Here is a 25,156-nt window from a genome sequence, read left to right on the forward strand (position 1 = left end):
AGACATCATAAGCAAATGTATGTGGGAAGAAAGCTACAACTCATTTGTACATCTTGCAATATTATAAGGCAAATATTTGAATCAGCTGGCAGTCAGTATCCCTCATAATGTGGAGAAAGACAAGACTATAAGATAGACTATGTAAATCCTCACTTTGGTCCTAAAGTAATTACTTTAAAAGAAATGCTATTAACAGATACCAGCAAAGTACTCAAAAGCCTTTACCCTGCTGAAACCATGGCACCAAACAATTCCTATAAGGACATAAGGCTTTGTGATTGAAAGACCACATTAGCTACAATAGTTATGGAATAATATATATAATAACATATGCTATTACAAAGTGGTTGAAAAAGGCAATGCGGATTGATGCAAGCTGATTCCAGTTCTGTGGTTGTGTTTTGGATATGATTCATGTAAAACTGGAGGTTTAAGACCATCTTAAAATGTGCCTTGTTTTATTTTAATGGATTGGGGAGCTACGCTCCATAAGGACTCAGGTGAGTCGGATTCCCAGCACCTGCTCCAACTCCTGTCTTCTCTGCTGCACCTAAGACACAGAAATACATGTATATATTTAAAGGGATAGTTCACCCAAATTACAAAATGACATTGTTTGCTTTCCCTGTTAACAGTCTGTGGACAAGGTATGACAGCAATCCGTGCTTTGGTTTCGTTTCCTTGGTACCGTTTCTAAATGCTAACATTTTAGCATTCGTGACACAAATCCCATTCAAGTCATGGTACCCATATTACCCTTTTTCACACATCATATTGAAATCATCTAAGTGACTTTGTTGAGCGTCACAATTAATTTTAGATACTTTTGGATGATTTGGATATGAAAAATGCTAATATTAGGTACCATGACTTGAATGGGATTTGTGCCACAAATGCTAAAACGTTTGCATTTGGAAACAGTGCCAGGAAAATAAAACCGAAGCATGGATTGCGGTCATACCTTGTCCATAGACTGCTTACAGGGTAAGGAAATCAATGTGTAATTGTGTAATTTGGGTGAACTATCCCTTTAACAGTGAAACGGCATGGTAAGCATTCCTTTATAAATGTCGACCAGCCCTCCATACATAAAAACAACCTAAAAGTATTCATACAGGTGTGTCAACCTTGTTCCCTTTTAGTGATAGACCAATACAGAGTGCACTGCACAGATCCAACAAATATAGCCCTAATGAAAAGTATTGAGACCCATCCCATGGTGCTGGATGCCTACCTTAGAGTAGACGTATCGGCCCACAGCTTCTGGTACCCAGGGGGCCTGGTAAAACTCTGTCCTCCTCTCCTCTTCTGGGTTGCCTGCCACGTCCGTCATCAACTGAGAAACAACAATAATTTACAGGTAAGTGTACAATACTTCAATAAGTTGGTCCACCATCTCAATCTCCTCTACACAACACGAGAAGAGGATATGTATTTGTGTACATCACATTCAAGGCAATGGATTCCTATACATACATTTTATTAAGTAGGACAGATACACAAGTCGTTGGATTTACATAGTGAAAATATTTGGCTATGGAAGTGTGCGGAAAGAACCAAAGAGAGGGAGGGAAGGGAGCAGCATTTTGGAATGGAATGCAGCCCTTTATGCCAAGCTATTTACAGTCAGTCAGTACCTTGAGGTCTCGACTCTGGGACTTGAGCCAGTCCTGGATGAAGTCCTGTGGGTTGTTGCTGAAGCTCAACATGAAGTCTCTCTGGGTCTTAAGCTGGTTGATAGACTCTATGGTCTCGTGGATCTGTGAAGAGCCGAGTGAGGACATGCCTGATGAGATACTACAAATGAAGACATGAAGAGCTGTATGTTTTTATAGTTGAATTGGAAAGGCCAGCACTAATAAGCCTGGACCCAGATATGTTTATGCCGTCTTGCCAACTGTCTTGGCTATACAGCACAATCATATCTGGGACCAGGCTAAGCACTAGCCATGTTGATTCAATGACTTCATCTATCACCTAATAAGAGAAATGGCCAGATGCTCAAACATTGCACTTCAAACTAAGACCTGAGCAAGAGAGGCTCTCCCAATTTACGAAGATATCTACTCACTAGTTCTGTCATGGAAGTTTTATTAGTGAAAGTATTGATTAGTCAATTCAATCGACCTTCATCTCCAGGGTGGCGATCTCCTGCTGATTGGTAGTTGAGGACAGGAAACCATTCATCTGGGCCTTCAGAGGATCATCCACCTCCACGTCAATGTCGTAGCACGCCGTCTTCTTCTGGTCATTCGGGTCAACGCTACAGAGGTGAGCATAGAACAGAGAAGTATTAATATGACAGTCATGATCGGTTTTAAGAGATGAACATAGAAAAATCCCTTTAAAAAGATTACTGTACATTAATGATTAAATACAGATGTAAGAAATGGTATCCCAGATTTTGACATGACTATGATATTACTAAGCTATAGTAATAAACTATGAATATGGGTTTAGGAACACTTCCAATAGGGCCCGATTCCAATAAGTATTAGATATCAGTATGGGGGCCACAACAAGAAAACAGCTTGTGGGCCGCAAGTTTGAGATCCCTGGCTTATTCCCATCCATTCCGCTCAGAAGTGTCGATTTGGGATTGGTCAATAGCCACTCATACACACTCAGAGACACACCTGATCATGTGATTGATGATGATGGGGTCAGGATGCTGCAGAAGTCCCGCCAGCTTCATGGGAATCTCAGAGAAACGCATACGTGTGCAGCCTAAAATCTGCAGTTCAGACAAGTTAAAGAGATAGCTAACTTTGTTGAAGTAAAGTTTTGATTTATTTACAAAAAAACTATATTCATTTAGGACAGGGGTGTCAAACTCATTCCATGGAAGGCAGAGTTTTTGCTGTTTTGTTATTTTCTTTAAATGTGTGCAAAATTATGTTCCGAAATGATCAGTGACCCAGCCCTCAATGGAAAGAGTTTGACACCTGTGCTTTAGGACAGGTGTACAGTAGCTCTGTAATAGTTCAAACACATGGAACAGCTAGAGGTCCCCGCGTTGAGTTTTGAAAATCCCTGCTTTAGGACAACTTATCACACACATTCTACCAACGTAAATGGACCCTACGTAGGAGTTTCTTTCATTGTGGATTTATTGTTTGCTGATATTTCTGCATGTTTGTGTTGTATTTATGCCAAATTAAGTTGACAACGGTTGAGAGCTTTCACAATTGCTCTCTAGGGCTATGTGTCAAGTAATGTTTAAATTACAGTTCACCCCAAAAAACACATTTTGTCATTGGTTTTTATTCCACAAAAGTCTAAATTCGAGCTATAATCTATTTAGGATTGTGTGGTTTTGTCGATCATGCTATATCTACATTAAGATAATTCTGCAGGCCTCAAAAACATTGGCGACATCCAATTCAACACTGACAATGTTCAATTTTGAGATGAATTATCCCTTTAAGCCTTGAGGCCCTTTGCTCCACTAGTTGCAATCATGAATAAGTAAGTCATCCCTTTACGCCTTAAAGGCTTGTTTGGGATTGCACCTGTCTGAAGTAGCGGTTGCAGTTGATGTACTCCTTCTCGTGGCTGTCCTGCAGCTTGTTGTTCTTGATGTAAAGCCACAGCGCCTGCATGATGCTGGCCCGTGTCTGGGTGTGTACACCTAGCAGCCGGGCCAGTCTCGGGTCCAGCTTGTACTGTGGGGGCTGTGTGAAGAGGAGGTGGTGGAAGAAGAGGTGTAAGGGGGGGGGGGGGGGGAGCAGGAAAGATGCAGAGGAGAAGAAAAAGGAGAGAGGCAGGGGGATGAAGGCTTCTAGGTCAATATAGCCAATTGGAGAACAGATAAACACACTCCCCATCACATCGTCTCTGTGGGTTACTGGACATTTAAACATCACTATTCCACCCTCAAAATCAACATGCAGATATAAAACATGTTTGGAAGTATAGTATTGCAAATGTGGTATTGCCAGTTTGGCTTAAAAATCGGCACGCCTCCACTTCCCTAAAATGAAATACATATTGCGAAAGGGTTGACACATCTGTCATGCATCCTTCAGTTGACCTTCCCCCATATCTATTATCAGGATCAGGATCAGGATCATGTGCATTACGGAACGCAACGGAAAATCTTTTAAAAACACTTTGCAACGGAAAACAAAAATGAGTGTTTCTTGTTGGACAGTTAGTCCCTCCCTGTTTCAGTCAGTTTTCTTCTGTTTGGTGCCTAATTAATAATAATTATTGATTGGATTTATATAGCACTTTTCTACCAACTGAGGTACTCAAAGCACTTTACATACAGTGGGGAAAAAAAGTATTTAGTCAGCCACCAATTGCAAATTATGGTGGAAAATAAGTATTTGGTCAATAACAAAAGTTTCTCAATACTTTGTTATATACCCTTTGTTGGCAATGACACAGGTCAAACGTTTTCTGTAAGTCTTCACAAGGTTTTCACACACTGTTGCTGGTATTTTGGCCCATTCCTCCATGCAGATCTCCTCTAGAGCAGTGATGTTTTGGGGCTGTCGCTGGGCAACACAGACTTTCAACTCCCTCCAAAGATTTTCTATGGGGTTGAGATCTGGAGACTGGCTAGGCCACTCCAGGACCTTGAAATGCTTCTTACGAAGCCACTCCTTCGTTGCCCGGGCGGTGTGTTTGGGATCATTGTCATGCTGAAAGACCCAGCCACGTTTCATCTTCAATGCCCTTGCTGATGGAAGGAGGTTTTCACTCAGAATCTCACGATACATGGCCCCATTCATTCTTTCCTTTACACGGATCTGTCGTCCTGGTCCCTTTGCAGAAAAACAGCCCCCAAGCATGATGTTTCCACCCCCATGCTTCACAGTAGGTATGGTGTTCTTTGGATGCAACTCAGCATTCTTTGTCCTCCAAACACGACGAGTTGAGTTTTTACCAAAAAGTTATATTTTGGTTTCATCTGACCATATGACATTCTCCCAATCCTCTTCTGGATCATCCAAATGCACTCTAGCAAACTTCAGACGGGCCTGGACATGTACTGGCTTAAGCAGGGGGACACGTCTGGCACTGCAGGATTTGATTCCCTGGCGGCGTAGTGTGTTACTGATGGTAGGCTTTGTTACTTTGGTCCCAGCTCTATGCCGGTAATTCACTAGGTCCCCCCGTGTGGTTCTGGGATTTTTGCTCACCGTTCTTGTGATCATTTTGACCCCACGGGGTGAGATCTTGCGTGGAGCCCCAGATCGAGGGAGATTATCAGTGGTCTTGTATGTCTTGTATGTCTTCCATTTCCTAATAATTGCTCCCACAGTTGATTTCTTCAAACCAAGCTGCTTACCTATTGCAGATTCAGTCTTCCCAGCCTGGTGCAGGTCTACAATTTTGTTTCTGGTGTCCTTTGACAGCTCTTTGGTCTTGGCCATAGTGGAGTTTGGAGTGTGACTGTTTGAGGTTGTGGACAGGTGTCTTTTATACTGATAACAAGTTCAAACAGGTGCCATTAATACAGGTAACGAGTGGAGGACAGAGGAGCCTCTTAAAGAATAAGTTACAGGTCTGTGAGAGCCAGAAATCTTGCTTGTTTGTAGGTGACCAAATACTTATTTTCCACCATAATTTGCAAATAAATTCATAAAAAATCCTACAATGTGATTTTCTGGATTTTTTCTTCTCATTTTGTCTTTCATAGTTGACGTGTACCTATGATGAAAATGACAGGCCTCGCTCATCTTTTTAAGTGGGAGAACTTGCACAATTGGTGGCTGACTAAATCCTTTTTTCCCCACTGTAGTTGGGGGAAACTCACCTCATTCACCACCAATGTGTAGCACCCACCTGGGTGATGCACGGCGACCATTTTTGTGCCAGAACGCTCACCACACATCAGCAATCAGGTGGAGAGGTGAGGGAGTGATATGCCAATTAGGAATGGGGGGGATGATTAGGTGGCCATGATGGGAATTTAGCCATGACGCTGGGGTTAACACCCCTACTCTTACGATAAGTGCCACTGGATTTTTAACGACCACAGGGAGTCAGGACAGCCGTTTAACGTCCCATCCAAAAGACGGCACCCTACATAGGGCAATGTCCCCTTCACTGCTCTGGGGCATTTGGATCTCCTTAGACTAGAGGCCCTCCAACACCTCTTCCAGCAGCATCTGGTCTCCAATCCAGGGAAGTACCAGGACCGACCCTGCTTAGGTTCAGAGGCGAACCAGTAGTGGGATACAGGGTGGTATGCTGCTGGCAAACATGACCCTGATAACGTCTGAGTGACTACGTAGTAATAACAGTCAAAACATACATCACAATTCTATGAACAAAGTTGCCATCACCCTGTTAAGTTAGCTCCTGTATGCCAAAGGGGCACATGGACAGAGTGCATTAGTGGATTAACAATACTAAAACTTTACCAGATTCTTCGTAAACATTTGTCCTTTCTAGCATGTGATATTTCACCATAGCTACTTTGGTTTATTGGCACTATAATGTCTAAGTGTTACCATGCCGTATTACAGCACAGATGCACAGCGCAGTTCTGTTCAGCAGTGGGAAGGATGTGCTACACACCGCCTACAGTTGGTGAGCTGCGGAGGAGCAAGGGATGAGTGTAGGCAGACAGGCTCCACTGGCTCCGCCTCTGATTATACACATCTCTTGCTTCCCCATAGCTAACCAGTCACCACCAGCCTTCTATTTAGCTACCCTTTGCCTGGTTAAGAAACACAAGCTGCTTTAATTTAAGAAACACAAGCTGCTTTACAAAATTAAAAACAATAGCAGCATTGAGATTAATAGTTTAACAGTCTAGCTATGTTTTTCTCTCCCTCGCGTATAGAAAAGTAGGCTGGCATTGAATTTGTTGTCTCGCTCAACCCTCCCACTTACCACACTGCATTTCATAGCCAGGTTCTGTAGCCAAGTCGCCCTCTTTTCCTCAGAGAAAACGGCTTGATTCTAGCCCTTACCATTCAGATGATATGACCAATAATACCGTCGCTACGTGTTTTCTTTCTATCGCGCATTGGCGGGTCACATTTACATTCATAAAGCATATAGCGGGCCGTTCTAAAACTAGTCCACTTGCGGACTGGACCGTTAACCATTTGTTTAGGATACACCTTGTTCAGTCATGTTGTTCTCATTAGCTAGCTATAAATCAAATGTTATTTGTCACATGCGCCGAATACAACAGGTAACTTACTGTGAAATGCTTACTTACAAGCCCTTAACCAACAACGCAGTTAAGAAAATAGAGTTAAGAAAATATTTACTAAATAAACTTAAAATAAAACTTCAGAAAAAAGTTACACAATAAAATAACAATAATGAGGCTAAATACAGGGGATACCAGTACCGAGTCAATGTGCGGGGGTACAGGTTAGTTGAGGTAATTTGTACATGTACACTACCGGTCAAAAGTTTTAGAACACCTACTCATATTCAAGGGTTCTTTATTTTTACTAATTTCTACATTGTAGAATAATAGTGAAGACATCAAAACTATGAAATAACACATATGGAATCATGTAGTAACCAAAGAAAGTGTCAAACAAATCAAAATATATTTTATATTTGAAATTCTTCAAATAGCCACCCTTTGCCTTGATGACAGCTTTGCACACTCTTGGCATTCTCTCAACCAGCTTCATGAGGTAGTCACCTGGACTGCATTTCAATTAACAGGTGCCTTCTTAAAAGTGAATTTGTGGAATTTCTTTCCTTCTTAATGCGTTTGAGCCAATCAGTTGTAGGGGGGGTATACAGAAGATAGCCCTATTTGGTAAAAGACCAAGTCCATATTATGGCAAGAACAGCTCAAATAAGCAAAGAGAAACGACAGGCCATCATTACTTTAAGACATGGTCAGTCAATCCGGAAAATTTCAAAAACTTTGAAAGTTTCTTCAAATGCAGTCGCAAAAACCATCAAGCGCTATGATGAAACTGGCTCTCATGTGGACCGCCACAGGAATGGAAGACCCAGAGTTACCTCTGCTGCAGAGGATAAGTTCATTAGAGTTACCAGCCTCAGAAATTGCAGCCCAAATATATGCTTCAGAGTCCAAGTAACAGACATATCTCAACATCAACTGTTCAGAGGGGACTGTGTGAATCAGGCCTTCATGGTCGAATTGCTGCAAAGAAACCACTACTAAAGGACACCAAGAGACTTGCTTGGGCCAAGAAACATGAGCAATGGATATTAGACCGGTAGAAATGTTGTCCTTTGGAGATTTTTGGTTCCAACCACCGTGTCTTTGTGAGACGCGGTGTGGGTGAACAGATGATCTCCGCATGTGTAGTTCCCACCGTAAAGCATGGAGGAGGATGTGTTACGGTGTGGGGGTGCTTTGCTGGTGACACCGATTTATTTAGAATTCAAGGCACACTTAACCAGCATGGCTACCACAACATTCTGCAGCGATATGCTATCCCATCTGGTTTGGGCTTAGTGGGACTATCATTTGTTTTTCAACAGGACAATGACCCAACACACCTACAGGCTGTGTAAGGGCTATTTGACCAAGAAGGAGAGTGATGAGTGCTGCATCAGATGACCTGGCCTCCACAATCCCCCGACCTCAACCCAATTGAGATGGTTTGGGATGAGTCGGACCGCAGAGTGAAGGAAAAGCAGCCAACAAGTGCTCAGCATATGTGGGAACTACTTCAAGACTGTTGGAAAAGCATTCCAGGTGAAGCTGGTTGACAGAATGCCAAGAGTGTGCAAAGCTGTCATCAAGGCAAAGGGTGGCTACTTTGAAGAATCTCAAATATAAAATATTTTTTGATTTGTTTAACACTTTCTTGGTTACTACATGATTCCATGTGTTATTTCATAGTTTTGATGTCTTCATTATTATTCTACAATGTAGAAAATAGTAAAAATAAAGAAAAACCCTTGAATGAGTAGGTGTTCTAAAACATTTGACTGGTAGTGTAGGTAGGGGTAAAGTGACTACGCATAGATAATAAACAGCGAGTAGCAGCAGTGTAAGCAACCTAGGGCGTGTTCAGCAGGACACAACGTTTTGGAACGTTCAGATAGCAGATTTCTATGTAGAACAAACATGCAAAATATATTTTACCTAAACCCTCAGAGCACTTGAAAAAACAAGTGACCCTCCCCTACCCTCAAAATAATAATTAAAACAAAGTGGATAGCAGAGAACATACCCTCACTTCTTGGACAGTCCACAGCCTTAGATATGCCGTTTTCTTTCTAAACTGTTCTTCGTCCTGTAAGCATTGCATGGCAACACAGGAATTTATTTTTATAGCGCACAAGGCTGCGGGCCAGAAGGTTGTGGGTTCACAGACTACCGTGGACAAGAGTAGGGGTGGAAAGATCTCCTTTATAGTAAAAGCATGCGAATCTATCATCGTATTTGCAGGTCAGAGATTTTTTGTTGTTGCCTTTTATAAACATTTCATGCAATCTTACGTGACTTCACATATTAGCAGAATATTTTTTAAATGCCACACAAATTACAGGCTAAGAATGGACAGAGAGATAGGCCTGTGTTTATATTATCATATTTCTCCAATGCCAAATCAGTGTCTTGTTCGCAAATAATTTAATCTGAGATGTCAATATGAATCTGAGCATGGTACTTTCAAAAGTTAGGCCTACCTTTCCACCCCAGACAGTAGGCCTACCAACGTAGAAAAATGTAAGCTTTAACTGCTGGCTACTCTTCTTCTGTGGCTTAACCCAACGAGAGGTCACAAGTGTTTCCCTAAAAGCTGTCTGGGTGTACAGAAAGTGTATAGCTTAATCAATCGATAGTGATAGAATTAGATTACTTACCAAGCAAAGTCAGCCTCTGAATATCAAAGAAACTGGCTTATTGGGAGGTCAATAACTCTGATAAATACAAAATCAATATATAGCCTTATAAGCAACTAATTCTAAAACACTGAGAAATACAGTGGCTTATGAAAGTATTCACCCCCCCCCCCCATTTTTCCTATTTTGTTGCCATACAACCTGGAATTAAATTAGATTTTTTTGGGGGGGGGTTGTATCATTTGATTTACACAACATGCCTACCACTTGGAAGATGCAAAATATTTTTTATTGTGAAACAAACAAGAAATAAGACAAAAAAAAAACAGAACTTGAGCGTGCATAACTATTCACCCCCCAAAAGTCAATACTTTGTAGAGCCACCTTTTGCAGCAATTGCAGCTGCAAGTCTCTTGGGGTATGTCTCTATAAGCTTGGCACATCTAGCCACTGGGATTTGTGCCCATTCAAGGCAAAACTGCTCCAGCTCCTTCAAGTTGGATGGGTTCCGCTGGTGTACAGCAATCTTTAAGTCATACCACAGATTCTCAATTGAATTGAGGTCTGGGCTTTGACTAGGTCTTTCCAAGATATTTAAATGTTTCCCCTTAAACCACTCAAGTGTTGCTTTAGCAGTATGCTTAGGGTCATTGTTCTGCTGGAACGTGAACCTCAGTCCCAGTCTCAAATCTCTGGAAGCCTGAAACAGGTTTCCCTCAAGAATTTCCCTGTATTTAGCTCCATCCATCATTCCTTCAATTCTGACCAGTTTCCCAGTCCCTGCCGATGAAAAACATCCCCACAGCATGATGCTGCGACCACCATGCTTCACTGTGGGGATGGTGTTCTTGGGGTGATGAGAGGTGTTGGGTTTGCGCCAGGCATTTTCCTTGATGGCCAAAAAGCTCAATTTTAGTCTCATCTGACCAGAGTACATTCTTCCATATGTTTGGGGAGTCTCCCACATGCCTTTTGGCGAACACCAAACATGTTTGCTTATTTTTTTCTTTAAGCAATGGCTTTTTTCTGGCCACGTAAAGCCCAGCTCTGTGGAGTGTACGGCTTAAAGTGGTCCTATGGACAGATACTCCAATCTCCGCTGTGGAGCTTTGCAGCTCCTTCAGGGTTATCTTTGGTCTTTTTGTTGCCTCTCTGATTAATGCCCTCCTTGCCTGGTCCATGAGTTTTGGTGGGCGGCCCTCTCTTGGCAGGTTTGTTGTGGAACAAGCTCCCCCACATCAGCGGAGTCACTGACAACCTTCCGGAGACACTTGAAACCCTACCTCTTTAAGGAATACCTGGAATAGTATAAAGCAATCCTTCTTCCCCCACCCCCCCAAAAATAAAAAAAGGTGGTTTTCCCACTGGCTATCATAAGTTGAATGCACCAATTTGTAAGTCGCTCTGGATAAGAGCGTCTGCTAAATGATGTAAATGTGCCATATACTTTCATTTTAAAATTTTTTATAATGGATTTAATGGTGCTCTGTGGGATGTTCAAAGTTTCTGATATTTTTTTATAACCCAACCCTGATCTGTACTTCTCCACAACTTTGTCCCTGACCTGTTTGGAGAGCTCCTTGGTCTTCATGGTGCCGCCCCTTGCTTAGAGGGGTTGCAGACTCTGGGACCTTTCAGAACAGGTATATATATATATATATATATATCTGTTCTGAAAGGTCCCAGAGTCTGCAACCCCTCTAAGCAAGGGGCGGCACCATGAAGACCAAGGAGCTCTCCAAACAGGTCAGGGACAAAGTTGTGGAGAAGTACAGATCAGGGTTGGGTTATAAAAAAATATCAGAAACTTTGAACATCCCACAGAGCACCATTAAATCCATTATAAAAAAATTTAAAATGAAAGTATATGGCACATTTACATCATTTAGCAGACGCTCTTATCCAGAGCGACTTACAAATTGGTATATATATATATGTATATATATATATATATACATATATATATATATATACACATACACATACACATACACATACACATACACATACACATACACATACACATACACATACACATACACATATACCTTTCAGAACAGGTATATATATATATATATATATATATATATATATATATATATATATATATATATATATATATATATATATATATATATATATATATACACACATACACACACACACTGAGATCATGTGACAGATCATGTGACACTTAGATTGCACACAGGTGGACTTTATTTAACTAATTATGTGACTGCTGAAGGTAATTGGTTGCACCAGATCTTATTTAGGGGCTTCATAGCAAAGGGGGTGAATTCATATGCACACACCACTTTTCCGTTCTTTATTTTTTATAATTTTTTTAAACAAGTTATTTTTTTTATTTCACTTCACCATTTGACTGTTACATGAAATGTACAGGTTGTATTGCAACAAAATAGGAAAAACGCCAAGGGGGATGAATACTTTTGCAAGGCACTGTATAGACACATCATCAATTACATGACCCCTGCCTGGACTATAGGTAAAAACCAAAAAGAACACTAAACCCCAGTGACTCAGACTTGAGCACTTGGACCAAGACTTGAGCACTTGGACATAGGGACTCGTGACGCGACCATTGGTGACTCGGGCTCAAGCACAGGGAACTTGACTCGATTTGGCCTATAGGTTAAGTGACTCGACACCATCACTGGGCGAAACGATCATTAGCTCCTGTTCAAAGTCAAATGTCATATTTCTGCTATTGGGAAGAGAATAGGATGTTATGCAGAAAAATATGTTGGTAGGACAAGGCTATGTATGTTTGTGCACATCGAAGTCAGTGATTTATGTTTACTATAGGTTAATGAGGCAATACAAATGTGATGTGACTAAACTGAAAGGGCATTTATATAGTAGACTAATGGCCAACCGTTTGTCATTTTGACAATAACTAGACTAAATCATTATTCAAATGACAAATGTGACTAAGACTTAATATTGACTAAGACTAGACTAAATAAAATAAAAGTGCCAAAATATACACTGGTGTGTGTATACCTGGTGGTCCAGCATTAGGAGCAGGGTGCATTTTACGCTCACGTCCCCTGGTCTCTTCACCTGGAAGCCGTCTGTCTCTTGGGTGGTGGGCATCCTGTGCCACTGAGAAAATACAGAGAGAGTTTAGAACTGTGGGTCGTATTAATTAGGGCAAAAGGTTTTGCAAACTAAATTAAAAACAATTGTTTCTTATTGGACAAGTTTAGCAAGTCCCTCCCCATTTCGGCTTGTTTTATTCCGTTTTGCGCTTATTGAATACAACCCAGAGTCATGTTCATTAGGCACCAAATGGTAAAAGTCGGACTGAAACAGGGAGGGTCTAACTGCACTTGTCAAATAAGAAACACTTATACAATTTCCTTTTTCCGATGCAAAACGTTTTCCGTTGTGTGCCCTAAAGAACATGACAAGGTGCAAAAACAGCACACTGACATCTATTCTTCTTTAGTTTTGTTTAGATTTTCTTCATGCAATTCGTTCTCTATACAAGGACCAACACCATTCGTATGATCAACATGGCTGTGTGCTACATATGTTATTATATTGGTAAATGTTTGACCAACTGAACAGTGATGGCAATTTGAATGCTTGTTCAGGGGTACTATTCTAAAAACATTTTGTTAATGTAGTTGACAAAGTATGTATTGGTGTCCTTCATACCTCCACCAAGTGGTTATCAGGCCCATACAGTTCCTTATCGAGTTCAATGACCAGACTCTTAAAGAAAGACGAAAACTTCCTCTTCTGTTTCCCAGGCTAGGAATAGCATGTGAGGAAAGAATAGAAGGAAAGAAAACAAAATCATTCACACTGTGGTATTTTTTTGTTTTACAGTGTTTTGCTACAGCTGCATTGTTTGGTACTGACCACATCAGGGGGCTGTGGCTGGCGAAAACCTAACATTCTGGAGAAGTTGGCTAAGTTTTTACACCCCCCACCAAAACTCACCCCTGCCAATGACTGTTTGCGCAACATGCCCCCTCTCACCCCTTCCCTCTCTCTCCTTCCTACACACGCTCTAACCACTGAGGCAATGGAAAACAAGAAAAAAATCCCCCCCTTTTTAAAATGTGGCTGCAGCCAAGCCATTCATTGGCTGCGTTCCAAATTGCACCATATTCCATATATAGTGCACTACTACGATAGGGCTCTGGTTAAAAGTAGTGCACTATATAGGGAGCCGTTTGGGATGCAGACAATGACTGTCAGCTGGAAGAGGAGAAGTATGAAGGGTGCATGTCGACTCATGGCACGTAACAGAAAGAACGAGCCATGGTTTCAATTCCTTGTTTCGGAGAAAAGGGGAACATGAGAGAAAAACTGAAAAAACATCTGGCTGGGTAGTGTAAGCCAAGGAAACAGGCCAACGGAGTTGGAGAACGCTGAAGTTAAGACACGATAACAGTGCCTAAAATACTTGAGACAGGCTCTGGTAGTAAATTGTCAAAAACATGCATTAGATTCCGATGAAATGGTGGCGGCGAAAACAATAATATTTCTGAGCAGTGAGCATACACTCAACACCATATGTATTTGGATAGTTATGTTAATATGTTGAATTTGGCTCTATGCTCCAGCATTTGGGATTTGAGATCAAATTACCGTTTAGAAATGAAAGCACTTTATGTACCTAGTCCCCCCCCATTTGAAGAAGTTATAAGTATTAGGTCAAATTCACTTATAGTGTATTAAAAGTAGTCAAAAGTTTAGTATTTGGTCCCATATTCCTTGCACACTGTAGCTAGGTTTCCATACAATTGGCGACAGATTTTCATGCGAATATTCTAAATTCTGCATTTAAAATAATATGCAAATTTGTTTCCATCAAACAGACTTTTTGCAGATAAACAGCTGTGCATGATGACGTAGTGTACATAAAAAGGTATTTTGCGCTTACATTTTCATGTACCGAATAAAATAAATCTGAAGTTCAATGTGTTTCCATTTTCAACTCTACTGACGGTTTTGTCACAAAAACTGTTGCGAGAAAATGGCATACTTGCCCAATCTGGTTTGACACATGCTCTATAGACAATTTGCTGATAAATAAATAAAAAATACCCTGTCCACTATTTTATTTTTTAAATAATTGGCAGCCAAGCACCGATCATCATGTCACCAGCATCTTTCAAATAATAGCCTACCCTCGATATTTATTGGAAATTTGCATAAAAGCTCATTACCGTCCACTTTATCCACCATAAGTTATAAACTTATGAACTTTAAACTTATTTCATCTGCCTATAAAAACTCTGCAACTCCCTATTTTAAATCTCATGACTCCAAGTTTTCCAGCGACATGGTTTTAATATCAATATTTGCGCATAAAAGCATTTCCACCACAATTGTCACATAATCGATTTCACCAACAACAACATTATCCACCAAATTTCCATCAGGCCTGTCATGACTGTTTTTTTTAATGCATCAGGCAAATAACCCGCATGAAATGGTTGTATGGAAATGTGGTTAATGACTACATAAAGCTTGTATCTCTACAAAGTTGTTGGATGCATTTGTAGTTTGTTTTGGTTTCAGATAATATTTTGCCCAATAGGAACTGAATGGTGAATAATGCATTGTCTCATTTTGGAGTCACTTTTATTGTGAGTAAGAATAGAAGATGTTTCTGAACACTCCTATATTAATGTGGATGCTACCATGGCTATGGATAATCATGAAAGAACCATGATGAGTGGTTCTTTCCTAGCCACCGTGCTTCTACATCTATCTGCATTGCTTGCTGTTTGGGGTTTTAGGCTGGGTTTCTGTATAGAACTTTGACATCTGCTGATGTAAAAAGGGCTTTATAAATACATTTGATTGATTGTTTCTCATGGTCAGAGTCTTTAGGTGCCTTTTGGCAAACTCCAAGCGGGCTGTCATGTGCCTTTTACTGTACTGAGGAGCGGCTTCCGTCTGGCCACTCTACCATAAAGGCCTAATTGGTGGAGTGCTGCAGAGATGGTTGTCCTATCTCCACAGAGGAACTCTGGAGCCCTGTCAGAGTGACCATCAGGTTCTTGGTCACCTCCCTGACCAAGGCCCTTCTCCCCCGATTGCTCAGTTTGGCCAGGCGGCCAGCTCTAGGAAGAGTCTTGGTGGTTCCAAACGTCTTCCATTTAAGAATGATGGAGGGCACTGTGTTCTTGGGGACCTTCAATGCTGCAGAATTGTTTTGGTACCCTTTCCCAGATCTGTGCCTCGACACAATCCTGTCTCGGAGCTCTACGGACAATTCCTTCGACCTCATGGCTTGGTTTTTGCTGTGACATGCACTGCTAACTGTGCGACCTTTTAAAAACAGTTGTGTGCCTTTCCAAATCATGTCCAATCAATTGAATTTACCACAGGTGGACTCCAATCAAGTTGTAGAAACATCAAGGGTGATCAATGGAAATTGAGTCTCATAGCAAAGGGTCTGAATACTTATGTAAATAAGGTATTTCTGTTTTCTACTTGTAATACATTTCGTAAAATTTCTAAAAACCCGTTTTCCCTTTGTCATTATGGGGTATTGTGTGTAGATTGCTGAGGATATTTTTTTATTTAATCAATTTTAGAATAAGGCTGTAACGTAACAAAATTTGGAAAAAGTCAAGGGGTCTGAATACTTTCCGAAGGCACTGTATAAAGTGCATTAATTTCTAAACGGTTAAAAAGATATGTATGAAAATCCCCTCGAAAAGGTGACATTTTGTAATGTCGACTCATATGAAACATTTGATCTCAAATCCCAAACGCTGGAGCATAGAGACAAATTTTAGCTTCACTGTCCAAATACATACGGTGTTGAGTGTACATCGCAAAAATAAAGTGGTGTTGTTATACAAGTATAACAAACAAGCACTATGGATGCAGTTTTATTCAGGTATCGTTTCCTCTGCTCTAAAAAAAAAATTGTTTTCCCTACATGGTGGATCACAGCCAATACCTACTGGCTTGTGACTTACGACTAAGCTTTGGCTAGAAATATTATTTTATTTGTCTTGTGTGGTTTTAGGTAAGTGATGTCACAAGTTTTAGGCCAGCTACCACTGCCATCAGATACACAAACAGACACAGTTGGGTCACTTACATCCTCAAGGAGTTTTCCCTCCACCCTTAGTTCCCAGGATGACACTTTTTCTGCCTCTTCACCTTCTGGCTTGCCGGGTGTGTAGGTGTTGGATATGTAGATCCTCAACTTGCGCTTTTGCTGAGAGGGACACATCACGCAACCTTTTACAAAGAAAGTGTTTCCCATTCCTATACCAATGTCGGGGAGGCCACCCTGCCTGACAGATCTAAAATAATTTTTACAGATCTAGACAGACTAAAAGAATTTGGCATAAACTGGATGCTGCCCTGGATTTTGTTTTGGGAGCCTTTGTATACTGACTGAAAGGGAATCTAAGGGAAACACTGGAAGACCAAATTATGTTAATTGGTCAATTTATGGTCGTTATTATCTTACAATACCATACATACAAATTAGTTCGAGCTGTACCGTAATGGGCTTTTTGATGGCCTCCTGGATCTCCATGCGTTTGCGTGCGATGGTCTGGTCCAGCTTCCTCTCAAAGGCCAGCAGGTCCATGTAGGCCTCAGACTCTGGAACCAGGTCTCGGATCTGGAACAAGGAGGTTTCAATATGGGAGGGATATGTGTTCTTCCTCCCCAGTCGGGAATAAATGGATCGATCCAGAGCCGTATACTGTATGCATATCTATTTTTCAAGGGGGCAACGTTTATACTCACCCGCTGTGGAAGCACCTTGTCGGCCATCCTGCGCCTTTTGCTGCAAAAACACAAATCGAGACAAAGTGTTAGAGCTTCACGTATCTTTAATGGCATACTATAAGGCACTTAGAAATGTTGCCTATTCAAACAGCAACACCTTTATGATGATAGCTACACTATTCCACACATGGAAAAGCGAGAGGATTGGGTTGTGTTCATTCAGGCAAAACGTACCAAAATGTTTTGCAACAGAAAACGAGTGTTTCTTATTGGACGACTTCAGATGGTACCTCTACGTTTCAATATGTTTTCTTCCGCTTCGTGCCTATTGAATATGACCATGATGCCTGTTCAGGCTCACAACTCTTGGACCCAAAGGCTTGCACTTATCACAACTGAATCAACAAAAGCTTTTGTTTTCTTTGATCTAATTAAACTAGCTCCCCCTTCCTTAACAAGTAAATCAAATTATTCAGGGCCTTGGAGAGCCTTTCACTTTCAGCCCTTGGTGCGACTCCCTAATCAAGTATCTAATATAAACACTTAACAAAAATATAAAAACGCAACATGTAAAGTGTTGGTCCCATGTTTCATGACCTGAAATAACATATCCCAGAAATTTTCCATATGCATAAACAACTTATAATAAATGTGAACAAATGTACAGTGGGGAAAAAAAGTATTTAGTCAGCCACCAATTGTGCAAGTTCTCCCACTTAAAAAGATGAGAGAGGCCTGTAATTTTCATCATAGGTACACGTCAACTATGACAGACAAATTGAGAAAAAAAAAAAATTCTAGAAAATCACATTGTAGGATTTATGAATTTATTTGCAAATTATGGTGGAAAATAAGTATTTGGTCAATAACAAACAAGCAAGATTTCTGGCTCTCACAGACCTGTAACTTCTTCTTTAAGAGGCTCCTCTGTCCTCCACTCGTTACCTGTATTAATGGCACCTGTTTGAACTTGTTATCAGTATAAAAGACACCTGTCCACAACCTCAAACAGTCACACTCCAAACTCCACTATGGCCAAGACCAAAGAGCTGTCAAAGGACACCAGAAACAAAATTGTAGACCTGCACCAGGCTGGGAAGACTGAATCTGCAATAGGTAAGCAGCTTGGTTGAAGAAATCAACTGTGGGAGCAATTATTAGGAAATGGAAGACATACAAGACCACTGATAATCTCCCTCGATCGCAAGATCTCACCCCGTGGGGTCAAAATGATCACAAGAACGGTGAGCAAAAATCCCAGAACCACACGGGGGGACCTAGTGAATGACCTGCAGAGAGCTGGGACCAAAGTAACAAAGCCTACCATCAGTAACACACTACGCCGCCAGGGACTCAAATCCTGCAGTGCCAGACGTGTCCCCCTGCTTAAGCCAGTACATGTCCAGGCCCGTCTGAAGTTTGCTAGAGTGCATTTGGATGATCCAGAAGAGGATTGGGAGAATGTCATATGGTCAGATAAAACCAAAATAGAACTTTTTGGTAAAAACTCAACTCGTCGTGTTTGGAGGACAAAGAATGCTGAGTTGCATCCAAAGAACACCATACCTACTGTGAAGCATGGGGGTGGAAACATCATGCTTTGGGGCTGTTTTTCTGCAAAGGGACCAGGACGACTGATCCGTGTAAAGGAAAGAATGAATGGGGCCATGTATCGTGAGATTTTGAGTGAAAACCTCCTTCCATCAGCAAGGGCATTGAAGATGAAACGTGGCTGGGTCTTTCAGCATGACAATGATCCCAAACACACCGCCCGGGCAACGAAGGAGTGGCTTCGTAAGAAGCATTTCAAGGTCCTGGAGTGGCCTAGCCAGTCTCCAGATCTCAACCCCATAGAAAATCTTTGGAGGGAGTTGAAAGTCTGTGTTGCTCAGCGACAGCCCCAAAACATCACTGCTCTAGAGGAGATCTGCATGGAGGAATGGGCCAAAATACCAGCAACAGTGTGTGAAAACCTTGTGAAGACTTACAGAAAACGTTTGACCTGTGTCATTGCCAACAAAGGGTATATAACAAAGTATTGAGAAACTTTTGTTATTGACCAAATACTTATTTTCCACCATAATTTGCAAATAAATTCATTAAAAATCCTACAATGTGATTTTCTGGAAAAAATTATCTCATTTCGTCTGTCATAGTTGACGTGTACCTATGATGAAAATTACAGGCGCCTCTCATCTTTTTAAGTGGGAGAACTTGCACAATTGGTGGCTGACTAAATACTTTTTTCCCCCCACTGTATTTAGAACCCTATTAGTGAGCATTTCTCCTTTGCCAAGATAATCCATCCACCTGACAGGTGTGGCATATCAAGAAGCTGATTAAACAGTATGATCAATACACAGGTGCACCTTGTGCTGGGAAGAATAAAAGGCCACTAAAATGTGCAGTTGTCACACAATGCCACAGATGTCTCAAGTTGAGGGAGCGTGCAATTGGAATGATGACAGCAGGAATGTCCACCAGAGCTGTTGGCAGAGAATTGAATGTTCATTTCTTTACCATAAACCGCCTCCAACGTCGTTTTAGAGAATTTGGACGTACGTCCAACTGACCTCACAACTGCAGACCACGTGTAACCACGCCAGCCCAGGACCGCCACACCGGCTTCTTCCCCTGCGGGATCGTCTGAGACCAGCCACCCAGACGAAATTGAGGAGTATCACTGTCTGTAATAAAGCCCTTTAGATTAGGGCCTAATGAATTTATTTCAATTGACTGATTTCCTTATATGAACTGTAAAGTATTAAGTAAAATCTCTTAAACACACAAGACCCTTGTTGTAGATCAAAATGATAGAAATAACCACCAGGCATCCGTCCTCCCGAACATTTACAAGCAGATGACGTCATTCTGTTTTGAGGTTAAAAAAAGATGCCCTTGTCCACGTGGCTCTGTCTGGCAGTGGGGCATGGTCATGGGACGTCGTCTTTGGTTAAGGTTTCTTTGTTTTTAACTCCTCTGTGCACTCTTTCTGTGCAGCAGAATGAGTGGAGCAACAGACAGACCATTGACTGTGAGGACGGGGGTACAAAAGAGTCAGTAGTGTCCCTACACCACCATCAAAGACCCTGGAAGATCCCTAAAGGCTGTGAACGTCTGGGGGGGGGTCACATGTAGCTCTATTGGTTGTGGTTACCAGATGCATTATCGTTGACAGTAGTGCAGTTAGGGTGCATGTCTTCATGACATTAAATATTCAGCATTTGAACTCTGCATCATTCATTCAAAAATAACTTTGCCTGAGAATTCACCAAGAAAGATAACCTGGTATAGACAATGGCCGTGCCCGAATAACCATACTAGCTTTCTAAATAGTAGGCATTTTAGGTATGCAAAATTTCGAACATCGAGTATGCTTTAAATGCCAGGATGTTATACTCACTTTGGCTTTTCATCTAGTAGAATTCGCTGCACACTTTTGAGGAAGAAAATAGTATTTCCAGACTCATGAGTGTCTGACAACAGCTGATAATGAGATAAGGGCACACGTTGTACCCAAATGAACAAATGGCGGGAATCAGCGCAATTTCACATTAGATTATTCATTCTCAGGATGGGTGAGCCTAGTATGTTGATATTTGTTGCTTACTGCATTCATTTTTACTAAACAGTATGTTCTAAATAGTATGTAGTTCGATTAGTAGACAGTGTGTAGTTTTAGTAAGTAAGTAAGTAGTAGGCACGACAGATTACGGACAAGGCCAATGTCTGGCAAGACCAAAAATATTGTTGTACAGCCATAATCCTAAATCATGGTTAATCAATATGCTGTGCAATGGTGCCACACAAATCCCACCACAACAACCCCCATGTCCCCTTTTAAAAACAGGCTGTGGGCCCCCCAGACAGTCCACCCCCTAACTCACCCACGCCTTGGGCCTCCCAGCCCCCCCTGCTGTTGTTGTTGAAGGAATCGCTTTCGGGAGGCGTCCATGGCTGACGGCCCCATTCCTGTGCGTAAGGGCATGTTCCCGCCCCCATAAGAGGGTCCAGGGCCCCCCATTGGCCCCATCGGGATCCCCCTGTTGGGTGGCATACCAGGGTGCTGGAAATGGAAAGCACAATGGGACAGACGGGTTACATTTATGGCAAGCTGACAACTTCCTTCCTAACTGAAGTGATCAATGTTTGTTATGATATCTTTCAAAGAGGAACCATGTATTAGTAATGAAAGTGTAAGTAGCCTAACACGTTATGCATGAACTAACTACATATAGTCATGCATATGGTGGTGATGAAAAAGCTTGCATTTGGGATGACTGTTAACTTGCTAAACACTTGCAAACACGTGATGCATGATTACCTGTATGAAGCTAGCCATAATAAGGACTAGCCACAATAGTGTAATTTGCTGTTGGCCTTCAGAATAAAAGTTCCCAATTGAACGTGATTCAAACAGATCGAAATAGTGGAATCATGCCATATTTGCACTACATAATGCTAATCAAGGTCAGAATGTTGTTATATAAATTCAACAAAAGACAATTAGTTAATTTGAAATTGCACTGTGGATGTATTAGACTTTAGAATTGCATTGGGGCATACTTATATGCAGTGTACAGCCTAACCTATGGATTGTGCACCCATTAAAAGGGGTATCAGCCTACTCAGTGGCACTCACACAACTGTGTAGAGTTTACACAAATATTAGCGTCTTAGTTCTTATTGTGGGACAAGCTCCCCCACGACGCCAGGACAGTGGAGTCACTGACCACCTTCCGGAGACACTTGAAACCCTACCTCTTTAAGGAATACCTGGAATAGTATAAAAGTAATCCTTCTACACCCCCCTCCCCCACAAGTTGAATGGCTATCATAAGTTGAATGCACCAATTTGTAAGTCGCTCTGGATAAGAGCGTCTGCTAAATGACGTAAATGTAAGTCTCTTGGGGTATGTCTCTATAAACTTGGCACATCTAGCCACTGGGATTTATGCCCAATCTTCAAGGCAAAACTGCTCCAGCTCCTTCAAGTTGGATGGGTTCCACTGGTGTACAGCAATCTTTAAGTCATACCACAGATTCTCAATTGGATTGAGGTCTGGGCTTTGACTAGGCCATTCCAAGACATTTAAATGTTTCCCCTTAAACCACTCGAGTGTTGCTTTAGCAGTATGCTTAGGGTCATTGTCCTGCTGAAGGTGAATATCCATCCCAGTCTCAAATCTCTGGAAGACTGAAACAGGTTTCCCTCAAGAATTTCCCTGTATTTAGCGCCATTCAACATCCCTTCAATTCTGACCAGTTTCCCAGTCCCTGCCGATGAAAAACATCCCCACAGCACGATGCTGCGACCACCATGCTTCACTGTGGGGATGGTGTTCTCGGTGTGATGAGAGGTGTTGGGTTTGCGCCAGACATAGCGTTTTCCTTGATGGCCAAAAAGCTCAATTTTAGTCTCATCTGACCAGAGTACCTTTTTCCATATGTTTGGGGAGTCTCCCACATGCCTTTTGGCAAACACCAAACGTGTTTGCTTATTTATTTCTTTAAGCAATGGCTTTTTTCTGGCCACTCTTCCGTAAAGCCCAGCTCTGTGGAGTGTACAGCTTAAAGTGGTCCTATGGACAGATACTCCTATCTCCACTGTGGAGCTTTGCAGCTCCTTCAGGGTCATCTTTGGTCTCTTTGTTGCCTCTCTGATTAATGCCCTCCTTGCCTGGTCCGTGAGTTTTGGCGGGCAGCCCTCTCTTGGCAGGTTTGTTGTGGTGCCATATTCTTTACATTTTTTAAATAATGGATTTAAATGGTGCTCTGTGGGATGTTCAAAGTTTGATATTTTTTTATAACCCAACCCTGATCTGTACTTCTCCACAACTTTGTCCCTGACCTGTTTGGAGAGCTCCTTGGTCTTCATGGTGCCGCTTGCTTGGTGGTGCCCCTTGCTTTGTGGGGTTGCAGACTCTGGGGCCTTTCAGAACAGGTGTATATATACACTGAGAGCATGTGACAGATCATGTGACACTTAGATTGCACACAGGTGGACTTTAGTTAACTAATTGTGTGGCTTCTGAAGGTAACTGGTTTCATCAGATCTTATTTTAGGGGCTTCATAGCAAAGGGGGTGAAAACATATGCACGCACCACTTATTACTTATTATCGTTATTTATATTTTTATAATTTTTTGAAACAAGTTATTTTTTTCATTTCACTTCACCAATTTGGACTATTGTGTGTATGTCCATTACATGAACTCCAAATAAAAATCCACTTAAATTACAGGTTGTAATGCAACAAAATAGGAAAAACGCCAAGGGGGATGAATACTTTTGCAAGGCACCGTAAGTATGCCCCAATGCAATTAAAAGTATAATACAGTTAGTGTGATTTTCACTTTAGTGTAAAATGAACTAATTGTCTTTTGTTGAATTTATATAACATTCCAACATGGCTTAGCATTATCTATTCCAAATATGGCATGATTCCACTATTTGTATCCGTTTGAATCATTTTTATTGTGGGACGTTTATTTTGAAGGCGACCGCAAATTACACTAATGTGGCTAACTTCACACAGGTATGATCAACAATTCATTCCGCGGTCCGTTTTTCACTTTCTTGAAATGCGGAAGTTGACAGATGAAATTAAAAGTCAATATACCACAGATGAATAGGGAGAACTAATTAATGTTCTAACTACAGTAACTGCATTGCCACTTGTCTGACATTTACAGCAGTGTCTAGCTAACATTACTAGCTAGTAGTTAGCCAACACTTTTTGTAACATGAGTCATGACTTGTAAAACGCGATAACGTTTTACAGTACCCAACTTGTCACTAAATAACATTACTTGCCATATTTTAGCCAATAAAGCAACTATAGCAAAGTTATCACGGTAAATTACATACAATTAGTTACAAGTTAGCCGAGGGGAAACCTCGACAAGTTACCTGATGGTACTGAGGAGTGGCATTCATGGCTCGGAAACCCGAATTCTGTTGGATTCCTGGTATCCTCATTCCACCGCCTGCATGTCCAGCGTTCATGGGGTTAACACTGGGGTTCATCGGAGTACCTGGAAAACCCCCTCTTGAAGTCATTTTCGGAGCTACAAGTGGTGGTAGGTCGCCGTGAAGTTTTCGGTGTAGAGAACAAGCCGTCTTGCTGATAGCACACAGGCCAAACGTTTATTCTCCACGCGTGTTGACAGTTGTTTAGCTAGCAACTAACGCCAACAAAAAGATAGCCAGCTGAGCTTAACGTTACTAACGTTAGCAAGCTAATCAGTTCCGGGGTGTTTATTTGCGAGTGACAAACGGTCGTTTACTCCTTCCTACAGACAAAGTGATATGTTTGTCATCCCCTCCCCAAATAGTTGAATTTGTCAGGCCAATTTATATTAATGGTCACAAGAGCATGTTGAAGAGTCTGTCCAATGTCTGAAGATAGAAGTGTGGCGCCGTGTCAACTGCCAGTGCCTCCTCCTACTAGCTAGCTAGCTACTTGTTGCCCGATTGGCTGAAACCATAGAGAATGATAGAGGCCTCTAGTGTCCAAAAGACCGTATTAGCATGGGTAGCGCCATTGAGGGCTTCCACCATTTTAAATGAAGTCAACTGGGTGGAACCTCCATCTTCATTGGCTGATCCCTCCTGGTGACCCGGTTGGAGTCATGTCCAACCGGGTCATCAG

The 25,156-nt window shown here is 41.6% G+C and overlaps 1 protein-coding gene across 2 annotated transcripts; it reads right to left on the reverse strand.

The window, feature by feature from the left end:
• smarcd2 (SWI/SNF related BAF chromatin remodeling complex subunit D2) lies at nucleotides 1-24,953 on the reverse strand. 2 transcript variants are annotated; one of them, XM_084160112.1, is made up of 14 exons: nucleotides 24,415-24,953; nucleotides 21,390-21,568; nucleotides 17,521-17,560; nucleotides 17,270-17,392; nucleotides 16,859-16,978; nucleotides 13,441-13,536; nucleotides 12,781-12,882; nucleotides 9,144-9,206; nucleotides 3,513-3,674; nucleotides 2,637-2,734; nucleotides 2,128-2,263; nucleotides 1,638-1,760; nucleotides 1,235-1,336; nucleotides 395-550 (listed from the first exon to the last, which is right to left on the reverse strand). In XM_084160112.1, the coding sequence occupies exons 1-14, from the start codon at nucleotides 24,562-24,564 to the stop codon at nucleotides 497-499; spliced, it is 1,548 nt and encodes a 515-aa protein (XP_084016238.1). In that variant the 5' UTR covers nucleotides 24,565-24,953; the 3' UTR covers nucleotides 395-496. The 2 variants fall into 2 exon arrangements, with proteins under 2 accessions (XP_084016239.1, XP_084016238.1); XM_084160113.1 differs by lacking the exon at nucleotides 9,144-9,206 and having other exon boundaries at nucleotides 1-550.
• Between the last annotated feature and the right edge of the window lie 203 nt (nucleotides 24,954-25,156).

The sequence above is a fragment of the Coregonus lavaretus genome (assembly GCF_964263955.1).
Source record: "Coregonus lavaretus genome assembly, chromosome: 1".
Classification (NCBI taxonomy): Eukaryota; Metazoa; Chordata; class Actinopteri; order Salmoniformes; family Salmonidae; genus Coregonus; species Coregonus lavaretus.